The following is a 19,619-nucleotide window of genomic DNA, read 5'->3' as shown; positions in this document are numbered from 1 at the left end:
GGAGGTTGGTGGCGGGGACAGCTGCACAACAGTGTGAATGTGCCTGATGCTACAGAACTGTACATTTTTCAATGGTTAATTTTATGTTATGTGTTTCTGCCATGATCAAAATTTTAAAAATAATAACGATAATGATGATGATAAAAAGATCATGGGTACCGTGTTCAAATGCTGGTTTTCTCAACCTTCAATAAACCATTTTCCTTCTCTAAGCCTTTTTCCCCTCTTCTCTAAATTGGGCTCTTAATATCATCTACCTCTAGAGCAGAGGTTAGCAAACGTCTTCTGCAAAGGGCCAGATAGCAAATAATTTCAGCTTTGGGGGCCATACAATTCCTGTTGCAACTACTCTGCCGTTATAGCAGGAAAGCAGCTTCAGACTTTGCACACAAATGAGCACAGCTGCATTCCAATAAAACTTTATTTACAAAAACAAGCAGGGGGCCATAGTTTGCTGGCCCCTCTCAGAGTTTGGAAGGATGCTGTGAAGTAGTTCCCAACAAGGACATAACCTCGCTATAAGTGCCAGAAGAACATCGCTGACTGTTAATGTTGTTATAAAGAGAGCAATGCATGAAAACTCCTTCCTCTGAGGACCTCCCACCTGACTCCCAAACACATCCAAGATGTTTAGAATCTGTCTTTGGACTCCAGGTAGACTATGCACATTTAGTGTTGCTGATGCTAATGTTCTTAATAAATTCCCGATACATTATTGGGTGCTGTCCCAGGTGCTGAGAGAATTCCCCCACAATTCCCTCTGCTTTCCCAGTCAGACAGTTTATGGCACCCAATTCATCTCTCTCTCTCTCTCTCTCTCTCTCTCTCTCTCTCTCTCTCTCTCTCTCTCTCTCTCTCTCTCTCTCTCTCCCCCCCTCCCTCCCCCTCCCTCTCCCTCTCTCAACATGTAAGAACCTCAAAAACACTACAAGGTCACAAGGTGTGCAATTTCATTTATGTGAAATGTCCAGAATAGGTAAATCTGTAGAGGCAAAAATCAAATGGTGGTTTCCAGGGGCTAGGGGACGGAGGAATGGGGACCAACTGTTAATGGGCACAGGGCTTTATTCTGGGGAGGTGAAAGTGTTTTGGAAGTAGACGCTGATGGTTGCACAGCATCTTGAACATACTAAATGCTACAGAGTTGCTCACTTTAAGATGGTTAACTTAATGCCAATTAAAATAGACTTGATCAGAACACTTCTATAGCTTCATCAGTCTCTCTGATCCCCATGGGGACCCTGAGGACTCAGGATAGTTGTCACTACCTCTGACTTCCTGTCCCACCCCTCAGCCCTCACCCAAGAGCAGTGCCAGATGTAAAGTAAATGCTTAATAAACATTTGTCGAATGGATGAATAAATGCAGTGAATGAATGACCATCAGAAGCTTAGAGCTGGGGAAACTGTGGCTGCCCATTGCTTTGTGGTGGCTGCAAAATGACTGCTAGAAATTTATTGCTTGCAGAAAATTACTGTTTAACTCTGTTTAACTATCACCATAGAAACATAAGCTTTTTAATTAGAAGGACATAACATTCTAATAATATGCTTTCTGCTTCTGTACTCCTGCTTGCATACCTGACCTGTGGGTCAACAGGTAATGAATAGAAGAAGGATAGACCTTTGTGTTTAGACAGAATGAAGAATAGGATTTTGGGCTTAAAAACCCTGTACTTTTGCATTTTGCTGCTGCTTAATTTGGCAGACCCGGCTGACTGAATAAAGAGTGTTTTCTACAACTCACTGAGTTCCGGTGATCCATGTGTCTTTCAGGGGCTGGCGGCTACAACACTTGAGGTGTCAGAGCCAGCACTATAACTTGGAGTCGTGTGTCTGCAGAGCCACACTTGTCACCATGTCCCCTTGGTCATTCAGTTTTTGGTTCTTTTTTTTTCTAAGCACCAAACTCTAACCTAAGCACTTTATATGCCTGTTCACAGCCTTTACAGCAGGTGCCAGGACTTCTGCTAGTCTTAGAGACGAAGAAACAAGAATAAACCGAGAGTCATTTGTTCAGAGAGCAAAGTCACTTGCTCCCACTCAGTACCAAACTCTCATCTGTCTGCAGTCCTTTCCTCATTACTGCCCCTGGGCCCAGCCCCTCAGCCTTATAGACAAGTACCTCCCATTTCATCTCTCTCAGAGAACAAACAACTCTGCCACCAGCCTCCCTCCCCCAACCTCTGCCTCCTGCTGAGCCGGTTCTTAGACCCTCCCTCCTGGTATCGCTCCCCACCCTTCTGCCTGCTGGCAGACCTGGAGGAAGTCCAAGGAGAGACCTACCCTAACCCCTTCACCTGGCAAGGAATTGCCTGAGCCACCTGCACATGGCATCCTTAGCACAGCCCGTGATTGTGTCACATTCCAAGCCAGACTAGGAGCTTCTTGAGACTCAGGCTTGGGGCAAACCCATTTGGGCTGGAGTTTGGCCACCCTCTCATCTGCTGCCAGCATTGTTCTCACCAACATCAACACCGTCCTCATAGCTAGGTCTCAGGGCTCACCTCCTCCAGCCAGCCACACCTCCCACAGACATTCCCCACCCAGCCTTCCCAAGGTGCTCCCTCAGCCTGAAACCCGCTCTCATTCTTGAAATTCAGGTCAAAGTTCACATGCCACCTCCTCAGAGGAGACACCCCTGACCAACCCACCTGAAGTGATCTTGCCTGCCCGTCCCTTGGTCGGCCCATCTCTCCACCTGTGTTTCATTTCCTCCACAGCACTTACTACAATCTCGAAGTCTTAATCATGTGTGTGTTTCTGCCTGTTTTATCTTCCAACCCCCCACCACACCCACTAGGATGACAATAACATAGGGGCAGGGGTGTCTTCCACCCAGCACTTAGAATGTAGGTGACACATAGTAGGTACTCAAGTATTTGCTACTTCAGCACTTCACGTGTGCTGCCCTCACCTCTCCCTCCCAACCTCCCATCCCCCACCTGCCCCCCCCCGCCGCCCTCCCGCCCCCTGCCCCCCCCCTTAGAATGTCTTTCCTTGCTACCTCTTCCTTGACAAACTCCTAGTCACCCTTCAGAGCTCATCCACTTATCACTGAACCAGGGAAGACTTTATTGTGGCCTCGCACACAAAGCTGACAAAAAGGCCTCCTCTGGGGGTACACAATGCCCTGGGCCACCTCCAGTACACATGTCACTGTGAAAGGTGACTGTGGGTGTCAGCAGGGTCTATTTCCTCAATGAGACTCTTCTGGAGGGCAAAGGGTGAGGCACAAATTAAGCCTCAGGAACCATTTATTGAATGAGTAAATTAATAATACATGAGCAAACATATCTCCCTGAGACCCTGCTTCCATTTTATTTACACCCCCAAGGCCCTGCCATACCTCCCATTCCCCATGAATTTGACCCTCCCCCTTCTTGTCTGACAATTCAATGGCAAATCCTCCTCTTAGGTGGTCGTAGGGAGAGGAGGATGAGGGACAAAATGGGGGTGGTTTCAGATGTGACACGCAGGGGATCTTAGCTTATGAAGTCCCAGTGGAGAATTGTTTGGTTCCTGATCCCCTCCCCCAATAACAAGGCTATCCCAGTTTGGATACAGGTGAACTTGAATCCATAGTCCTAAAGCTCACTCAATGAAAGAAATTGTTATGGCTATAAAGGCAGGCAGGGGGCTGGACAGGGCTGGGTCCTTAGGTGCCCAGTCCTCCCACCTCACCCCCACCGAGCCTCCAAGACCGGATTTGCTGCCTCTGCCCGGGACTTACTGAGTCAGACTGTGCAGGGGTGGGAGCCTCCACTGGTATTTGGGAACCACTTGCCACGGTTTGGAGAGAGGGTGGGGCCTCCTTTGCAGCCAGAGAAGGAGGAGGGAGCCCCTGGGCCTAGGAACTGGGGCGGAGGCTCTGGGTTTCGGTATGGTCTCCAGCTCAAGATGGGGGAGCACAGGGAGGGGTGGGGGGGGGAGGGCGTGGGGCCTCCAGCCCCCTCCCTCGGACCCACAAGTCCAGTCCCTGAACTCCCACCAATTACCTCTATAAGGACAGTTTCTCCACCTGCACATGAAGAAAGGGTCCTGAGATCAGCTAAATATACATTTGTGTCACAGTTCATGTGACCTTGAGCCAGTGGCCTCCCCACTTTGATCCTCTATCTGCTCCTCTATGCACATGGTGCCAACTCCCCCTATCAGTGTCACAGAGGGTAAGTGGTCTGCTCCTTCCCTCAGCCCCCAACCCAGGCAGGAACTCAGAAAACATTTGTGGCATGGATATGACAGGGCCACAGAGTAACAGGAAGTGGAGACAGAGACACTCAGACCCCTTCCCTGCTGCACACCTGAGAACCAATGCCCAGCCCTTAGGTGTGCACATTACCCTTGCTCCTTGGCCCTCCCCTCCATGGCTCAGGCAGCTCCCTGGCCTAGGACTTCCTCCCTCATTCTCTAGGCCACCTTGGGCTGCCAAACTCGCCTTTCAAGTTCAGCTCTGATCGCCCCTCCTCCTCCAGGAAGCCTGCCCTACCCCTCTGAACAGCCTCTCTGGGTTTCCGTGTGCCCTTCATGTCCTCCATTATAGCACATGTGCAAAGGGAAACTATCATCTCTGTGGTTGTCACACTCACCTGTCGTTTCCTCTTTGCCAGGTACTGTGCTAAGAGCTCTTTATAATCTCATTTAATCCTCCCAAAACTGTGATCCCATTTTACAGTCAGGGGACTGGAGCCCTTAACCAGAGAGGTTAAGTAATATGCCAGTGTCACCAGTTAGAGAGAGGCCAGGTCACGAAGTGGCAGCTGGGTCTAGATGGCGTGGCCTGGGTTCAACTGTCTCCATCACATATTAGTTGTGTGATTGTAGGCAAATTACTTAATTCATATGTGCCTCAGTTTCCTCATGTGTAAATAGGGTTCATAGGACCTGTTTTATGGATTGTGATGGAGATTTTACATACACACACACATATAATATACTCACGGTAGGAACGTGACCAAAATTAATAAGTGGCAAATCAGGACTTGAACCCACATCCCCAGGCTCTTTGCCAGCACACCACACCATATAATTCCTCTCTGTCCTTTCCTCCCCTTCAATCTAGGACAAAGATATGTCTTCTCTGGCTTCCAGCCACACTCAGCATAGACTGTGGAGTCAACATGTGTTGAATGACACAAAAAAACAATCAGGCACGTGAATGCACCAAATACAAAAAGCTCGTTAATTCAACAAATGTCTCACTATGTGCCAGACACTTTTCTATGTGCTGAAGATAGAGTGGGAGCCTGAACATACAAAAGTATTTGCCCTTGTGAAGCTTACATTCTACCAGGGAGACATAAAATAAACAAAAGAACATCTATTATAGTGTGTTAGAAGCCGATAAACACTCTGAGGAAAAATTAAGTATGGAGCAGGTGAGGAGATGAGGAAGGAGGGGAGAGTAAGAGGTACTACAATTTTAAATAGGGTGGTCAGCCAGGTCCCTCTGAGAAGGTGACGATCGAGCAAAAGACCTGAAAGAGGTGAGGAGCAAGCCATAAGGATATCCAAGGGAACAGCATTCCAGGAAGATGTACCAGCAAGTGCAAAGGCCCTAAGGCAGGACGGGGGAACAGCAAGGAGGCCAGTGTGCTGGAACACCGTGACAAGGAAAAGGAAGAAGAGGAGGTTAAAGAAATGTCCCTTAAGACACTGCAGACCTCAGCTTTTATGCAGAGAATGGGAGAATGGAGGGCCACTGGAGGTTTTTGAGCAGAGCTGTGACATGATTGACTTAGGTTTCTATGAAGCCCCTGCATTGATACTAGAGGCAGAAAGGGGAGGTGGGGGGAGGACAGAGCAGGAAGACCAGAGGAGGCAAGTCCAAGTGAGAGATGATAGTGGCAGGGAACACCGATGAGAAAGGAGAGTGGCATGTCGGCCCTTAGAGATCCAAGCTTTGGCCCCTGACCTTGTGCACTCATTCCATGTGTGACCTTGCAAGGCTCTTAACCCTTATGGGCCCATTACCTCATCTGTGAAATGAAGGCCCCCAACACTCACCTCACTGGATTTGTATGTAAGTCAGCAAGGACCTTGGCACACAAAAGTTTTTGGAAGGAGATTTCATGCCCGAGGAACCTGTTTTTTTGTTTGTTTTTTTGTTGTGTGTGTGTGTGTGTGTGTGTGCGCGCGCGCGCGTGTGTGTGTGATGTACTTGGAGCTGTACCAGGCACTGAGTGAGCCATGTTTTACTGTCAGCATCACAGAGAGTTATTGAGGAAAATGTCCAAAGGATGAAGGAGAGGAGGGATGAGGGTAGAGGGCACCAGAGGTGGCAGGAATCATGCAGGAATCACAGCCGTGCGTGCACAAAGCAGGGATCAACACACCAGCCCTAGAGAGAAAGAGAGGCCCGCCTCTCACATGGATGTCCCTCTCTTGGACCCAAAACAAGTAGAAATCAAACCTCTGACTTCCGGAGATATTAGGAAAATTAGAAGCGGGTATTTGAGTCAGGAACAAGTGGTGACATCAAAAGACAAGGATGTTGTTGTTATTGCTCTGTTGTCCTTATGATGAGACAATCAAGTTCCTACCGCCCCACCCCCACCCCCACTCTGGGCAGTCCCAGCTCCTGCCCTGGTCTTTTTGCAGGCCCCGCCCAGGGGCCTGTCCACCAGGGCTGCACCAGGTGAGTGCTCAGGTATGTGGAGGCGGGACAGCCCAGGAGGGAGCAGGAAGGAGGGGCCCTTGGTCGGGAAGCAGACCAGAGCCGGCCTCCCTTCTGACAGAGCTTGACGAAGCAGGTGAAGAGGGACTGGAAGGTGGGGACTCCTGGGTCTGGGGGAAGAGGAGAAGGACAGAGATTTCTGGGTACTGACACAGGAAAGGCTGGGGGACCTAAATTCTCCGGTCTTGAAAGGTAAGGACTGAAGATTGCACCTCAATAGCTAAAGGAAGAATATAGGGTCACAAGGGACTGAGAGATTGGATAAACAGTTCTCTGAGGAGATGTGGGGTTGAAGCCCTCTGGTTCTTAGGGATGAGCAGCTCGGAGCCTAGACTTGGCCCCTCAGAAGATAAGGCTGGGAGACTGGACACTGTGTGGAGGAGGAAAGTGGGGTACACATAGATTACAGAACTGAATACATGGATTTCTGAAGGATTTGGAGGCTGGCATACTAGATGTGAAAGAGGAGGGGCTGGGGACCTGGACTCCTGGGTCTGAGGGAGGCGGGGCTGAAGCCTGGATTCCTGCATCTGAGGGAGGAGGAGCTGGGCCAGGAATCATAGGTCCAGCAGCTCAAGTCAGGCCCTCATCTCCTTGCTGGCTCCCAGGGCACCTCCAGGTGGCAGGAGCTCCCCACTCTTGGCACCATGAGCACCAGCACCGGGTAAGTGCCCCTGGGCACCAGGCCCAGTAGCCCCACCACCCCTCCCCCACCCTCTCAGCCTGAGCTGCCTCCCTCCCTGTCTGGCCTGTAGTTAGAGCTGCACTCCAGAGCAGGAAGACCTGGGTTCAAATCCAGATGCTAACGCTCAGCTATGGTATGACCCCAGCCAAAGGATGTCACCTCTTTGAGCCTCAGTGCCTCCTCTGTGAAACAGGGACAATTCTGAGGACTTGATGGAATAATTCATGCATAGGACTTAGCAGAGAATCTTACTAACAGCAGGTACTCAACTAATAGGGACTGCTATTTCGATTGTTGTTATTGCTAAACCGTCAGGGATGTTGATTACAAAGGCTGAAGTCTCCTGGGGTAAGCAGGGAGAAGGACAAAGACAGACACATGGGAACAGCCACAAAGGAAAGGTGAGGTAGTAAGGTCTCCAGCCCAGAGGTAATCAAATTGTGGGGAAACCTGACTGGCAAGAAAAGGATGAGGAGGAAAGGTTCAACTGAAAGGATTTCTCACCCCTGACCACACTTGAACTCCAAGCTTCTGTCATTTCTGTGGAAATGGGGACTCAAGAATACTCAGAGGTGACCTTGAAGAGAAGTTTAAACACAGGAGACAAAGAAGATTTGGCTGGAAAGAGCTGGCCTATTGGGGATGGGGAAAGAGAAGGTAATTATCCATCTACTCTAAAGACTAATGTTATTGTAAAAGTTCCCATTTATTGAGCAAGCTGTTAGCATCATCATCATAATAATAATAACAGTTATCGAGGCTGCAAAACACTTCCATTGCATTATTCATTAAATTTGCCCAACAACCCTGCCAGATGGAAGCTATAGGGTAACTAACCCCTGTCTTACAGAGAGGGACACTGAGGCAGGAGAGATGAAGTCTCCTATCCTAGGTCTTATGGCAAGGCAGCAGCTGACAGGGGATTTGAACCCAGGTCCATGTGACCATAGAGACCATACCTCCCACCACCACCCAGCACCACCGCCTCACCAGTCTTAGTGACATCCAGCTATGTCCTGCCCTCCCCTGCTTAGAACCCAGCACGGCTCTCCATGGCATTTGACCCCCATGATCTGCTCCCAATTCCCATGACCCCTCTTACTCTTCTTTTTTTTTTTTTCACAGACCAGGAGCTGCCCCCAAACCGAGTGCCAAGTCCATCTATGGTGAGTTTGGAGCCAAGGAAACCCCAGGTGGAAACAGGATCTGAGGGAGGAAGGGCTGGAAGCCCGAACTTCTGGGTCTGAGGGAGGAGGCTGGAGACCTGGACTCCTAGTCTGAGGGAGGAGGGGATTGGGGCCAGGTCTCTTGGTCTGAGGGAGGAGGCCGGGATGGGGTCTCTTCTGGTCCATACCCCGCTCCGTCCTTTCCCTCCTCCCCAACAGAGCAGAGGAAGCGTTACTCCACTATTGTAATGGCCGACATCTCCCAGTATCCAGTCAATGTGAGTCTGGGTTCTGCACTGGCACAAGGGGTCTTGTGGGAGGAAAGGAGACAGGGGTATTGGAAGCATCTGGACCTCCAAGCAGGAAGAACTTGGGAAACAGTGTGCTCCTCTGCAAAGTGGAATTCCTCTACCTCCCCTCAGGGGTAGGTGTCGTGGAGGAACTCAATTCCACTTGAACCTGCCAGCTTGTCTTTTGAGCCAGCTTGAGCTGGACAGTCTGGCCATGGGGACAAATCAGACACAATCCTGGATGAGTAGGGGTCACACGAAGTCCAGAGGTAAGGCAAAGGGTACCAGTAGCTCTCACGGAAGTAGAGGTGCTTAGAAGGGACTAGATATAATCCAGACCATTCCCTGTTTTCAAGGAGCCTCCAGTCTTGGTGGGAAGACAGACCCAGGTGATAAGTCACTCTGATGAGAGAAACTTAGGGCACTAGGTGGAGGCATACATGGAGCAAATGATCAGGGAAGGCTTCCGGAGGAGCTGTGGTTAGTACCAGGCCGGAAGGCTCATTCCACGGGATTCTAAACCCACCTGGCATCATCCAGGGACTCACTACTTTCTCCTTGGCCCATGTCAGCACCTAGTGACGTTCTGCCTGGGCGAGGAAGATGGCGTGCACACGGTAGAGGAAGCCTTGCGGAAGCTGGCAGTCATGGACAGCCAGGGCCGCGTCTGGACCCAGGAGATGCTGCTGCGTGTGTCTCCCGACCACGTCACGCTGCTCGACCCCGTCTCCAAGGTGCCAGGGGGCGCGTGGGTGGATGGAGCAGCTAGACTGAGTGGTGGGGGCATGGAGAGTTTGGCCCTAGGGACATCGGGGGTCTTAGGGTGAATCTTGGCTCCTGCTCGTCCTTCCTTTGGAGCATGGCGAGGGCCCGCTGCACCCTTTTTGAGCCCTGTTAGCCCTATTAAACAGGGTTTTGCCCTGCTCGGTGCTTGCACCTGCTGTCACTGCTGTCCGTATGTAGTAGTGTCATTGGCTTCAGTTTACCCGCCCGCCGCGCAGGAGGAGCTGGAGTCATACCCGCTGAGCGCCATCGTGCGCTGCGACGCGGTGACGCCGCCGGGCCGGAGTCGTTCGCTGCTGCTGCTCGTGTGCCAGGAGCCTGAGCGCACACAGCCCGACGTGCATTTCTTCCAGGGCCTGCGTCTTGGGGTGAGCGAGCCGGGCTCGGGGGTCAGCGGAGGCCAAGGCTGGGACTCCTAGGACCCAGCAGCAGGGCCTCTAAGGTTGGCGTGTAGCCCTGGACAGAAGTGGGGTCAGAGCCAGCGGAGGGGGCATGACCTGCAAAGACTTTTCTGGAAAGGAGAGGACTTTGAGGGGTTTGAGGACAAACTAGACACGGGGGCGAGGCTGAACGTGAGAGCGGAGCGGAAACGGAGACTAAGGGCTTGGGCAGAACACATGAGAGGACCTGGGGGGCAGCCAGAACAGGAAGACATGAGTGTGTTCTAGGAACCAGAAGCCGCCTGAACTGGGCCTCCGTGGGTGGGAGTGGGGCCTAGGTCGGGGACAGACGTAGGACGAAGGTGTCAGGCTAGGGTGCGGACCTGTGTGGGTCTACAGACGTGAGCAATGACTGAACATGGTCTGGGGCGGAGACAAGAAATTCACCCATAGCGCGGCCAGGTCCGACAGTGAGTGGAGTGGGGGCGTGACCCGATGGCTTGATTGACAGGCGGAGCTTATCCGTGAGGACATCCAAGCGGCTCTGTACGACTACCGCTCTGGCCGTGGGGACCGCAGGGCCGCGGCGCTCAGGTAAAGGGTTTGGGTTGGAAGCGAAGAAGAGAGGGTGGGCGGGGTCTCTCTGAGCCTCAGTCTCCCCATCCTAGAAATTGGCTTATACCACCAGGCCAGAGCAAGACGAATTTTGAACGAAGTCTTGCGTGTACCTCCCATACAAGTGTGCCCCCTCCCTAGGACCCTAATTTTCTTGGTTCTGGTACTTGTTTTCTCCTCTCTCGGCCTCTGTTTCCCTCCAGAGAGGTGCTCCTCCCATATTTTGGATCTCTCCCTACCATTCTGAACCTAGGTTCGACCCATTTGGGCCAGTGTCTCCGTTTTAAGTTCAGAATTTGTCCTCTCCCTGGACCCCTCAACTCACCCGATTTTCCCCTTCTCCCTACTCAGGGCCACGCAAGAGGAGCTCCAGCGTCGTCCCTCGTCCCCAGCGGAGACCCCGCCCCTGCAGCACCGCCCCTCAGTCCGCGCAGCGATCAGAACGGTGGAACCGACGATGGGCTGCGGACAACCCCGAGAGGAACCCATTCCCGAGGCAGAAGCGGCGCGGAGGCCTTGCCCGGAGGAGACCTCCGGCAGCGCTGACCAAGCCTCTCCGGACTTGGGACCCCGCGGCCCGGAACTAGCCAGTCTGCAGGCGGAGCGGGACGTGGTAAGAGACGGGGCCAGACGTCTGGAGGCAGGGCTAAGCTGTGGGAGGGACCGGCTGTGGGGAGTAGGGTTTGGTCTGGCGCCCGGTCAGATGTCTCAGGTATGACTGGCGGTGACAGAATGGGACAGGACCAGACATCAGAGGGTGTATGTAGCCTAGGAACTCTCAGTTGAAGGACTTCGACAGAGATGATAAGGTTCCAGGACTCAGGGGTCTCATGCGTCCCTCGGCTCTGTCCCCCAGGACATCCTGAACCACTTGTTCGACGACGTGGAGAGCTTTGTGTCGAAGCTGCAGAAGTCTGCGGAGGCAGCCCGAGTGCTTGAGCACCGGGAGCGCAGTCGCAGGACTCGGCGCCGGGAGGCTGGGGGTGAGGGGCACCCCCGAGTGGGATCCCGAATACCCCACCCCAGTTACTCCCAAATAACCTCCCTCCTCCTAGGATCTCCCTTCGCACCCCCTGCCAGTTGGACTCCCAATCGCGATCTCACTGAGTCTCTGCCTCTATCTCTGACACTGTCTCCATATCCCCATCACCTTGCTTGTCCCCTTAAACACAGAGGGCCTCCTGACACTGCGGGCCAAGCTGCCCAACGAGGCCGAGTACACCGACGTGCTTCAGAAAATCAAGTACGCTTTCAGCCTGCTGGTGAGGACACGTCGGGCCTGGGCTTCAAGGGTAGGGGATGGCGAACTTGACTGGTCCGCACACTGACGCCAGCCCTTCCCCTGCTCCGCAGGCCCGTTTGCGCGGCAATATCGCCAACCCCTCCTCGCCAGAGCTGCTGCACTTCCTGTTCGGACCTCTGCACGTGGTGAGATTACCTCCCAATCCTCAGGTTCCCCCTGCAGCAGAAGGAATCCGAGTTCCACTTCTAGAGCGTCTAATGGCGCGCCCACTCCTGCCCCCTGGCAGATTGTGGACATGTCGGGCGGCCCCCAGCTCGCGAGTGGCGTGCGGCGGCCACATCTGACGTCCGAGGCCGTGGCACTACTGCGGGACAATGTCACCCCAAGTGAAAATGCACTCTGGACCTCGCTGGGGGATTCGTGGACCCGCCCAGGGTGAGGGGCGTAGCGATTGAGGGAGGGGCTGGAGAAGGCAGGGGAGTGGTGATTGGTAAAAGGCACGACTGGAAGGGTTAGAGGCGGGGCTTAGGCAGGAGGGTGTGGCCAATGAAAATGGGTGGGACCTAGGACAATTTCCAGCTTCCGACTGGAGGAATGTCCAGAAATTAGCGTGATGGGGAGGTTTAAGACTGAATCACGACCAAAAGAAACAAAAGGCGGGTTTTAGGAAAAGTTTGTCCTGTATGTTTGGAAAGGGGGCGGAATCTGTGCTCTTGGAGACAGCCTCGAGGGGGTAGGGGCAGAGCCAGGAAAGAATGCGTGTAGCTAGAAAACCGGTTTGGAATCAAAGGTGAGATTCAATCAGAGGCTGCGGTGTGTGTGTGGGGAGGGGGGACATTAGATTGGAATCAGCGTCGTGGGTGTAGTTTAGGCAGGGACAGGGTTTGGCGAAAGGGGCGAGGATAGAATAGGGATAGAATAGCTGGCTAGAGTAAGGCTTAGGGAAAGGGGAAAAGTGAAGTTAATGACAGGGTTAAGTCGGAGGCTGGACCAGGATTCCTGAGCCCTGCGCCCCGTCCTTGGTCGCAGAGTGGAGCTGCCCCTGGAGGAGGGACCCCCATATAGCCCCGAGTTCTACAGCGGCTGGGAACCCCCGGCCACTGACCCGCAGGGCCGCCCCTGGGAGGACCCAGTAGAGAAACAGCTACAGCACGAGCGGCGGCGCCGGCAGGTGAGGCTAAGGCTTCAAGGGGACAGCAAGTTCCCCTAGGCTAACACAGAGGGGATCAAGGAGCCCAGACTCAGGTTAGCCCCACCTGACCTGGTATCCTCTAACTCCTACAGCAAAGCGCCCCCCAGGTCGCTGTCAATGGGTGAGTGTGGGCCCCCAGGTGGGGGTATGTGGGGTACGTCCTGGGGGTTCCAGACTCTAACTCTGCCCCCCTTTTTTCTGTTTCCTTCTGTCTTCCCGGTTCTACGCAGGTGGGTGAGGTGGTGAGGAGGCGGGACGGGGCTGGGAGGTGGGAGGAGCAGGGAGTGAGGGGGCGGAGCTCAGACTTCTGGGTCCACGGGAAAAGGGGGCTAGAGGGCCAGATCCCAGGGTCTGAGGGAGGAGTGGGCTGGGTGTGAGTAATATCTAAGAGGTTGTTTCCCTGGGTCGTCAAAGGGCTGGAAGAAGGCTGTTTGCTAAGGGTCTGGGAAGTTCTCTCCCCAGGTCTCCACCAGGATAGAGCCCTCGGAGTTGTAGGGAAGAGGCTAGGGAATGGAATGTTTAGGTTTTGAAGAAGAGCTCAAGTCTGATGCTTGGAACATGCGAGAGCCAGAAAAGCGGGCTTGGGGTTTTTGGGGCCGCCAGGCAGGCTTCTGGGCAGGTTAGGGAGTGGTAGAGATGCTGGGCCCCTGAAAGAGGTAAAGGCTGCCAAGCTGGACCCTCACTTTCCCAAGGCTCTAAAGCAATTGTTTAATTTCTGCTGGGTGTCAGACTGGGAGCCTCTAAGGGTTAAGAGGATGAGGAAGTTAAAGCTTGGGACTTGGACTCCTAGGTCTTTGGGGAAGGAAAGATCTGGGGGTCCAAGTTTATGGTTCGTGGTTCCAACAAGCAATGGAGGCAGACTCTTGGGTTCTGGGAAAATAAGAAGAGAAAGGAGCCAGGACGCTAGGGTCTCTGGGCAAGGAAGGGCTGGATAGGAGAGAAGCCACCTGGGATGAGAAGAAACCAAGGAGCAAGGTTGGAGGGACAGAAAGGGGGTCTGAGTGAGGGCCAGAGCAGAGGGTCTCAGCAGGAACATCGTGCTGGGAGCTGCCAGCCCCACAGAGGGGGTGCCGCGGCCCTGAAGACCCCCCCCTCTCCCTTGCAAAGGTAGGCCTGATTTGAGCTGAGGTCCATCTTGCTGGGGAGTCAGAGCCCAAATCCCACTCCCCTCCTCCCAGATGCCTGGTCTCACGGAAACCTTTCTGTTCCCCATCCCGCCCTCCGCCCTTCTGAATCTTGGGCTTGACAACCCCAGCTTTTGAGTGCCTTGGAGAGAAAGTGAGAATAATAATAATCCCTTCCTGGGAGACTGAGAAGTCCATGAAGTTAAGAGCTCAAGGAGGTGGCAGAGCTCAGGTCATGTCCAGCTGCCTGGACAGGACAGCAGAATTGCTCAGGGCATGGGCTCTGGGGCCAACCTGCCAGGGTCCCAGGTCAGCTATGCCTCTTTCTTGCTCTGAGAACTTTACATCACCAGGTTGCTTTATATCACTATTCCTCCACTTCCTCACCTGTAAAATAGAGCTTTTTATAGAGTCTCTGGGAGGAAGAAGGGGGGTCCAAATTCATGGTTTTACCAGTGGTTGTCTCAAGAATCAAATCAGGTAATATATGTAATCGGCTGAACAGTGCCTCCTGGCACATGTTGTATAAATGCTGACTATTTTTTTTTTATTATTACTATGGGTTGTTGTTAATCATGAGCTGAGTACATAGTGGATGCTCAATAAATAGCAGCTGTCTCCAGCTGTGTGATCTGAGGCAAGTGATTTTCTCTCTCTAAGCTTGAATGTTTTTATCTATAAAATGGAGGTGATGCCAGCACCCACATCACGGGCTCACAGCACAGTGCCAGGCATATGAGCAGCAAAATATATTCAAGCTGCTATTCCAGTTTCATATCTCTATTATCAGTACTAACTCGGCCCCCTGCCTTGGCCCCTGCTTGGCTCTAACCCCAGCTCACACCAACACCCTATAGCCAAAAGGAGTGAGGCTGGCTGCCGCTTATCCCCAACCCTGTCCTTTCTCTTCAGTCACCAAGACCTGGAGAAAGAAGCTGAGCCCCACATGGAGCCAGAACTAGCAGGGAAATGGGTCCTATGTAATTATGATTTCCAGGCCCGAAATAGCAGTGAACTATCAGTCAAGCAACGGGACGTGTTGGAGGTTAGAGGGGTGGAGGGCTGAGGGACTGGAGTGGATCCAGCCCTAGCTGCAGACACAGGCTCTGAACCTTCCCCCTTGTACTTCCCCCAGGTCCTGGATGACAAGCGCAAATGGTGGAAGGTTCGGGACTCTCGAGGGCAGGAGGGATACGTACCTTATAATATCCTGAGAACCCACCCGGGGCCCCCAGAAGACCGCAGCCAAAGCCCTGCCCGCAATCTGGTGAGCCAGGGTGAACTCTGGGTCTCGAGGGACAATATGCTGGGGGCCAGATCCTGATCCTGGGAACCAGGGGCGCGGGAATCAGGTGTCAAAGTCAAGGGTACTGGCAGAGGAGATGGTCAGGGATTCAGAAAGGTAACCTCAGTAGGAGGAGGGACTCGGACTCCGAGTCCTTTCTCTGATCCAGGTGCTCTCTTCTCTGTTCCCTCTAGAATAGCATTCCCCCACCCCCGCCGGCCGAGGCCCTAGCCGTGGCTCCTACCTCGGCTCAGCCCCACTGGGACAGCTGTGACAGCCTCAACAGCTTGGACCCCAGCGAGAAGGGTGAGTGTGGAGGCACTCTTTCAGGGAGGTGGTTCTTGCCCTTGCCTTCCAGGCAGGGAAACTGAGGCTCGGAAAATGCAGATGGACTCAGGCCCATCATGAGGACCCTTCCTTATTTCCCGTCCGCAGAAAGATTCTGCCAGATGCTCAGTGTCAACGAAGAGCTGCAGGCACGCCTAGCCCAGGGTCGTTCGGGCCCCAGCCGCACAGCCCTGGGTCCCCGCATACTGGAGCCGCAGCTCAGCCCGCGCTCGGATGCCTCCGAGGTCCGCGCCTGGCTGCAAGCCAAGGGTTTTAGTGCCAGGTGAGTGGCACTTGTGACTCCGATCATGAGATACGAGTGCTAGAGGCGGAGCATTCTGATTGGCCCAGAGCAGGGGACATGGCAGACCACAGAGAACCAAGATTGGCCTAGACTGAAGGTGTGTCTGGTTGCAACAATGAATGACTGGCTGAGATTAGCATGTCTTCCCAGGCTCCGACTTTGGGAGTCTCCAGAAAAGTCCCTTTGGCGCACTCTGATTGGTGGGTGGGGATTCAGGATCCTTCAGCAGCTCCTTGTCCCTGTTTGAGCTAGAATGCTGCTGATGGAACAAAACGCTAGGTGGGCATGAAGTGATGGAGAGGGGCTTGGTGAGGATGATTGGCCAGCAGACCTGACCGCGCCCCCGCTGCCCTCGCACAGGACAGTGGATGCGCTGGGCGTGCTGACCGGAGCACAGATTTTCTCACTGCAAAAAGAGGAGTTCCAGACGGTGAGCCCCCAGGAGGGGGCGCGTGTGTACAGCCAGATCACGGTGCAGCGCGCGCTGTTGGAGGTGAGCTGGGAGGCTCAGCCCTGGGCTCAGGCCAAGGAAGGCGTCCAGGCTCAGATGCCAGTGTCCTAACTTCTGCCCGTCCTCCAGGATAAAGAGAAAGTGTCAGAGCTGGAGGTAGTGATGGAGAAGCAAAAGAAGAAGGTGGAAGGTGAGATGGAAACAGAGGTCATTTGACCCTTCCCAGCATTCTGCTACAACTTTCCATGTAGTAGGTCTCACCGTACCTCATGGGGGAAAGGACTCTGCAGTGGAAGCAGACCCCTCAAAGGATCGCTGACCTGTTCCAGCCCTTGTTTTCCCCCGTCCTTCCTAGAGTTTACTGAGCAAGTGCTGCACTCGTAAACTGGCCAAGAGCGGGAGGAGGGGAAAGTGAAAAGAAAATTTAGGGACGGACGCCCCTCCTTTGCAGTGCACCCCAGGAGAGGATGCACTCGGGAGCCCTGTGCATTGTGATATGCAGCCCAGTCTATAAACAGCCTCCTCTTAGTAGGCAGTGTCAACTGTCGTCCCTTCTCTACTCAGCTACCAGGGGGCTCAGGGACTTGCTTCCCCCAGCTACAGTCTCATAGGAGAAAAGGAATGTAGGAGCAATCCCCACTTTCTTTAGTTTTCTTCTCTAAACCCTGCTCTCCTTCCCTGGGGTCCCAATCCAGGCTTCCACCTAACCTCCAGCCTTAAGTTCACTCCAGAACAATTTTCTGAACAACCAGTATCCCAACCCTTCCCTTGCTCAAAATCCTTTTCTGGTTCTTCATTGTCCCCCTAGCCCTGTAGTATGGCACTCAAGGCCCTGAGTGGTTTGGTCCCTACGCATCTCTCCAACCTCATCCTTTACCTCCTCACTATTCCATGTATTCTGCTCCTGCCCTTCTCCAAACACTCCCCAAACCCCTTCAACCACCCAAGATTTTGGATTTGGTTTCTGCTGGCTGGACCAGCAATTTCCTGCCTGAACTCCTATTCAGCATTCTGTGCCCAGCTCAAATACCCACTTAAGGGAAACCCACTCTCTTCCCCCAGGTCAGTCTCCCAGAATCTACCACTTTGTCCCCCACCTCTTGCCAGGGGTCCAGCCACAGAGAAATAGCTACATCCTGAACATGCCACAGGCTTTCTGGCTAGTCTTCCTGTGAGACAACAGTCTACCAGGAAGCTTCTTACCTCCTCAAGCTCCTTTTTCCTCTGGCCAGCCAGCAGCTCCTTCCCATTATCTGGGTGGCTGGCAAATGTGGTTCAGAAATGATTTTTTTCTGACCCTCAGCCTCATTCAGATTGGACATTCCTCCAGCTTAGAAAAGGTCCTTTCCTCTTCCTTCCTTGGCTCCTTCTGCTTCCCCACAATGCCCACTGCCAAGCTCCCCTGCCAGAAGGCCCGTTGGCCTCTCCCCTGGAGCTCAGCTTCTACCTGGAACAGTTGGCATCCTCCAAAATCAGACAAGTCAGAGGCACAGCTATGTACTGGGAGGAACTGTGATTCTCAGTCCCTACTTGGACACATCAGCCCTCCAAGACTCCTTCCCACCTTGAACCACCCTGCTCACACACCTCCTTTGGCTCCCTGTGGCTCATCAGATAAAATCTAAGCTCCAGCTTTAGCAGCAAGAGGCCTGTGGCCAGCTAGGTTCACCAGCTTCTCGGGCCCAGCATTCTGCTTGCCTCTTCCTGCCACCAAGCCTGGTTCATGCTGTTCCATCTACTCAGAAGACCCTCAGCCCTTATGGGTATCTAATCACCATTCGACCTCTTGTCTGGTGCCCCAGCCCTCAGTTGTAAGAGAGGGGCAAGCAGACCCTCAAGCCTGCTTTCTCCAGTTTTCCCTCAATAAACCCCCTTGCTGCCATCACTAAGGCTGCAAACTGGAATGACTGCAGGAGCCAGACAGCTGGCCCACATGAGCACACTGGGTCCAAGCCCCATTCCTATCACAATCCAACCTATCAAGACACCTTGCCAGCGGCCCCTCCAATATTCCCAGAATCTGACCATTTCTCACCATCTCTCTCTCCATCCCCCAGATCCGTCACCTCTCGTTGGGACTGCAGCAGTAACCCCTTAGCTGGTCTTCCTGTTTCTGTCCCTCAGTGCTATCCCCTAGACTCTTCTCAACACTTAGCCAGAGGGAGCTGTTAAAACCTAGGTTCCCCTTCATAGCCCAAATCCTTACCAGGGCCATATCCCTGAACAGTGTGCCATTACCTTTCCAACCCCACCCCCATTGCTTCTCTCCAGCCACACCAGCTACTTCCTCTGCCTCACCATGTCAGGCACATTTCTACTTCAAGGTCTTTGCACATGCCATTCTCAAGACTTGTCCCTCAAATACCTACATGGCTCAATTCCTCAGACCCTCAAATGTCTGCCTGTGCCAGCCTATGAGGCCTGCTCCAACCACCCTATACAAAATGCACAGCTTCCCTCTTCCCTTCCCCTGCTTTTTCTCCACAGCACCGCCACCTAAAATACTTTAATTTTATCATTGCATGACTTATGCCTCTCCCCCTAAAATGTACTGGATCTTTGCCTGTTTCATTCACTACTGTATCACCAACTGGTAGACTAGGGCCTGGCAAGTAGAATATGACCAAGAATGAATGAACAAATTGAATGGATGAATGAATGCCCCATCTTCGATGGGTCTTACTCAGCTCCAGCCAACTGTTACCACATAGGACCAAAGATCTTACACCATCATAGCTTCCTTTTTTTTCAGGGAAGTCAAATTCCAGATTTTTCTATGTGAATTACCCAAATTTTAAATGTTGGCAACTGACTGTTTCAAAAACACTGATGACAAAACTCAAGCTCCCCAGCTCAATATTCACAGCCCCATTGTCTCACCGGCTGACCCTTCTTCCCCATCCCATGCCACCTTCCTTCTGTCCACGTCAGCCCTGGCCTGGGTCCTCTACTCCAACTATCCACTATTCCTAAAGCCCCTCCACACCCTGAGCATGTGCCTACCCATTCCTCAGCACCCCACCCACATGGTCCTATGGTTTGAACACTGACAGCCAAGCACAAAAGCAACACCCCACCTCCAACTCCGAATATGGTCAC

The 19,619-nt window shown here is 53.0% G+C and overlaps 1 protein-coding gene across 4 annotated transcripts; it reads left to right on the top strand.

Moving 5' to 3' along the window:
- The first annotated feature begins 6,696 nt into the window (after positions 1-6,696).
- On the top strand, positions 6,697-19,493 carry EPS8L1 (EPS8 like 1). Of its 4 annotated transcripts, none has more exons than XM_016154279.2 (20): positions 6,697-6,751; positions 7,284-7,339; positions 8,486-8,526; positions 8,746-8,804; positions 9,389-9,550; positions 9,818-9,967; positions 10,491-10,573; positions 10,946-11,207; positions 11,451-11,577; positions 11,768-11,856; positions 11,948-12,022; positions 12,124-12,272; positions 12,867-13,008; positions 13,122-13,150; positions 15,066-15,198; positions 15,289-15,420; positions 15,633-15,744; positions 15,874-16,048; positions 16,430-16,562; positions 16,650-19,493. In XM_016154279.2, exons 2-20 carry the CDS (start codon positions 7,323-7,325, stop codon positions 16,734-16,736), a joined length of 2,157 nt encoding a protein of 718 aa, XP_016009765.1. In that variant the 5' UTR covers positions 6,697-6,751; positions 7,284-7,322; the 3' UTR covers positions 16,737-19,493. The 4 variants fall into 4 exon arrangements, with proteins under 4 accessions (XP_016009765.1, XP_016009764.1, XP_016009767.1 ...); XM_016154278.2 differs by having other exon boundaries at positions 6,708-6,867; XM_016154281.2 differs by lacking the exons at positions 6,697-6,751; positions 7,284-7,339 and adding an exon at positions 9,173-9,296 and having other exon boundaries at positions 8,484-8,526; positions 8,746-9,085.
- The last annotated feature ends 126 nt before the right edge of the window (positions 19,494-19,619 follow it).

This window comes from Rousettus aegyptiacus, unplaced genomic scaffold (genome assembly GCF_014176215.1).
Source record: "Rousettus aegyptiacus isolate mRouAeg1 unplaced genomic scaffold, mRouAeg1.p scaffold_m13_p_14, whole genome shotgun sequence".
NCBI lineage: Eukaryota > Metazoa > Chordata > Mammalia > Chiroptera > Pteropodidae > Rousettus > Rousettus aegyptiacus.
This window is presented reverse-complemented; position numbering and strand designations above follow the sequence as displayed.

Coding starts and splice junctions, on each gene's coding strand:
- EPS8L1 (XM_016154279.2), top strand. Junction 11,857..11,947: donor AGTACGCTTTCAGCCTGCTG/GTGAGGACACGT, acceptor CCTGCTCCGCAG/GCCCGTTTGCGCGGCAATAT. Junction 16,049..16,429: donor GCCAAGGGTTTTAGTGCCAG/GTGAGTGGCACT, acceptor GCCCTCGCACAG/GACAGTGGATGCGCTGGGCG.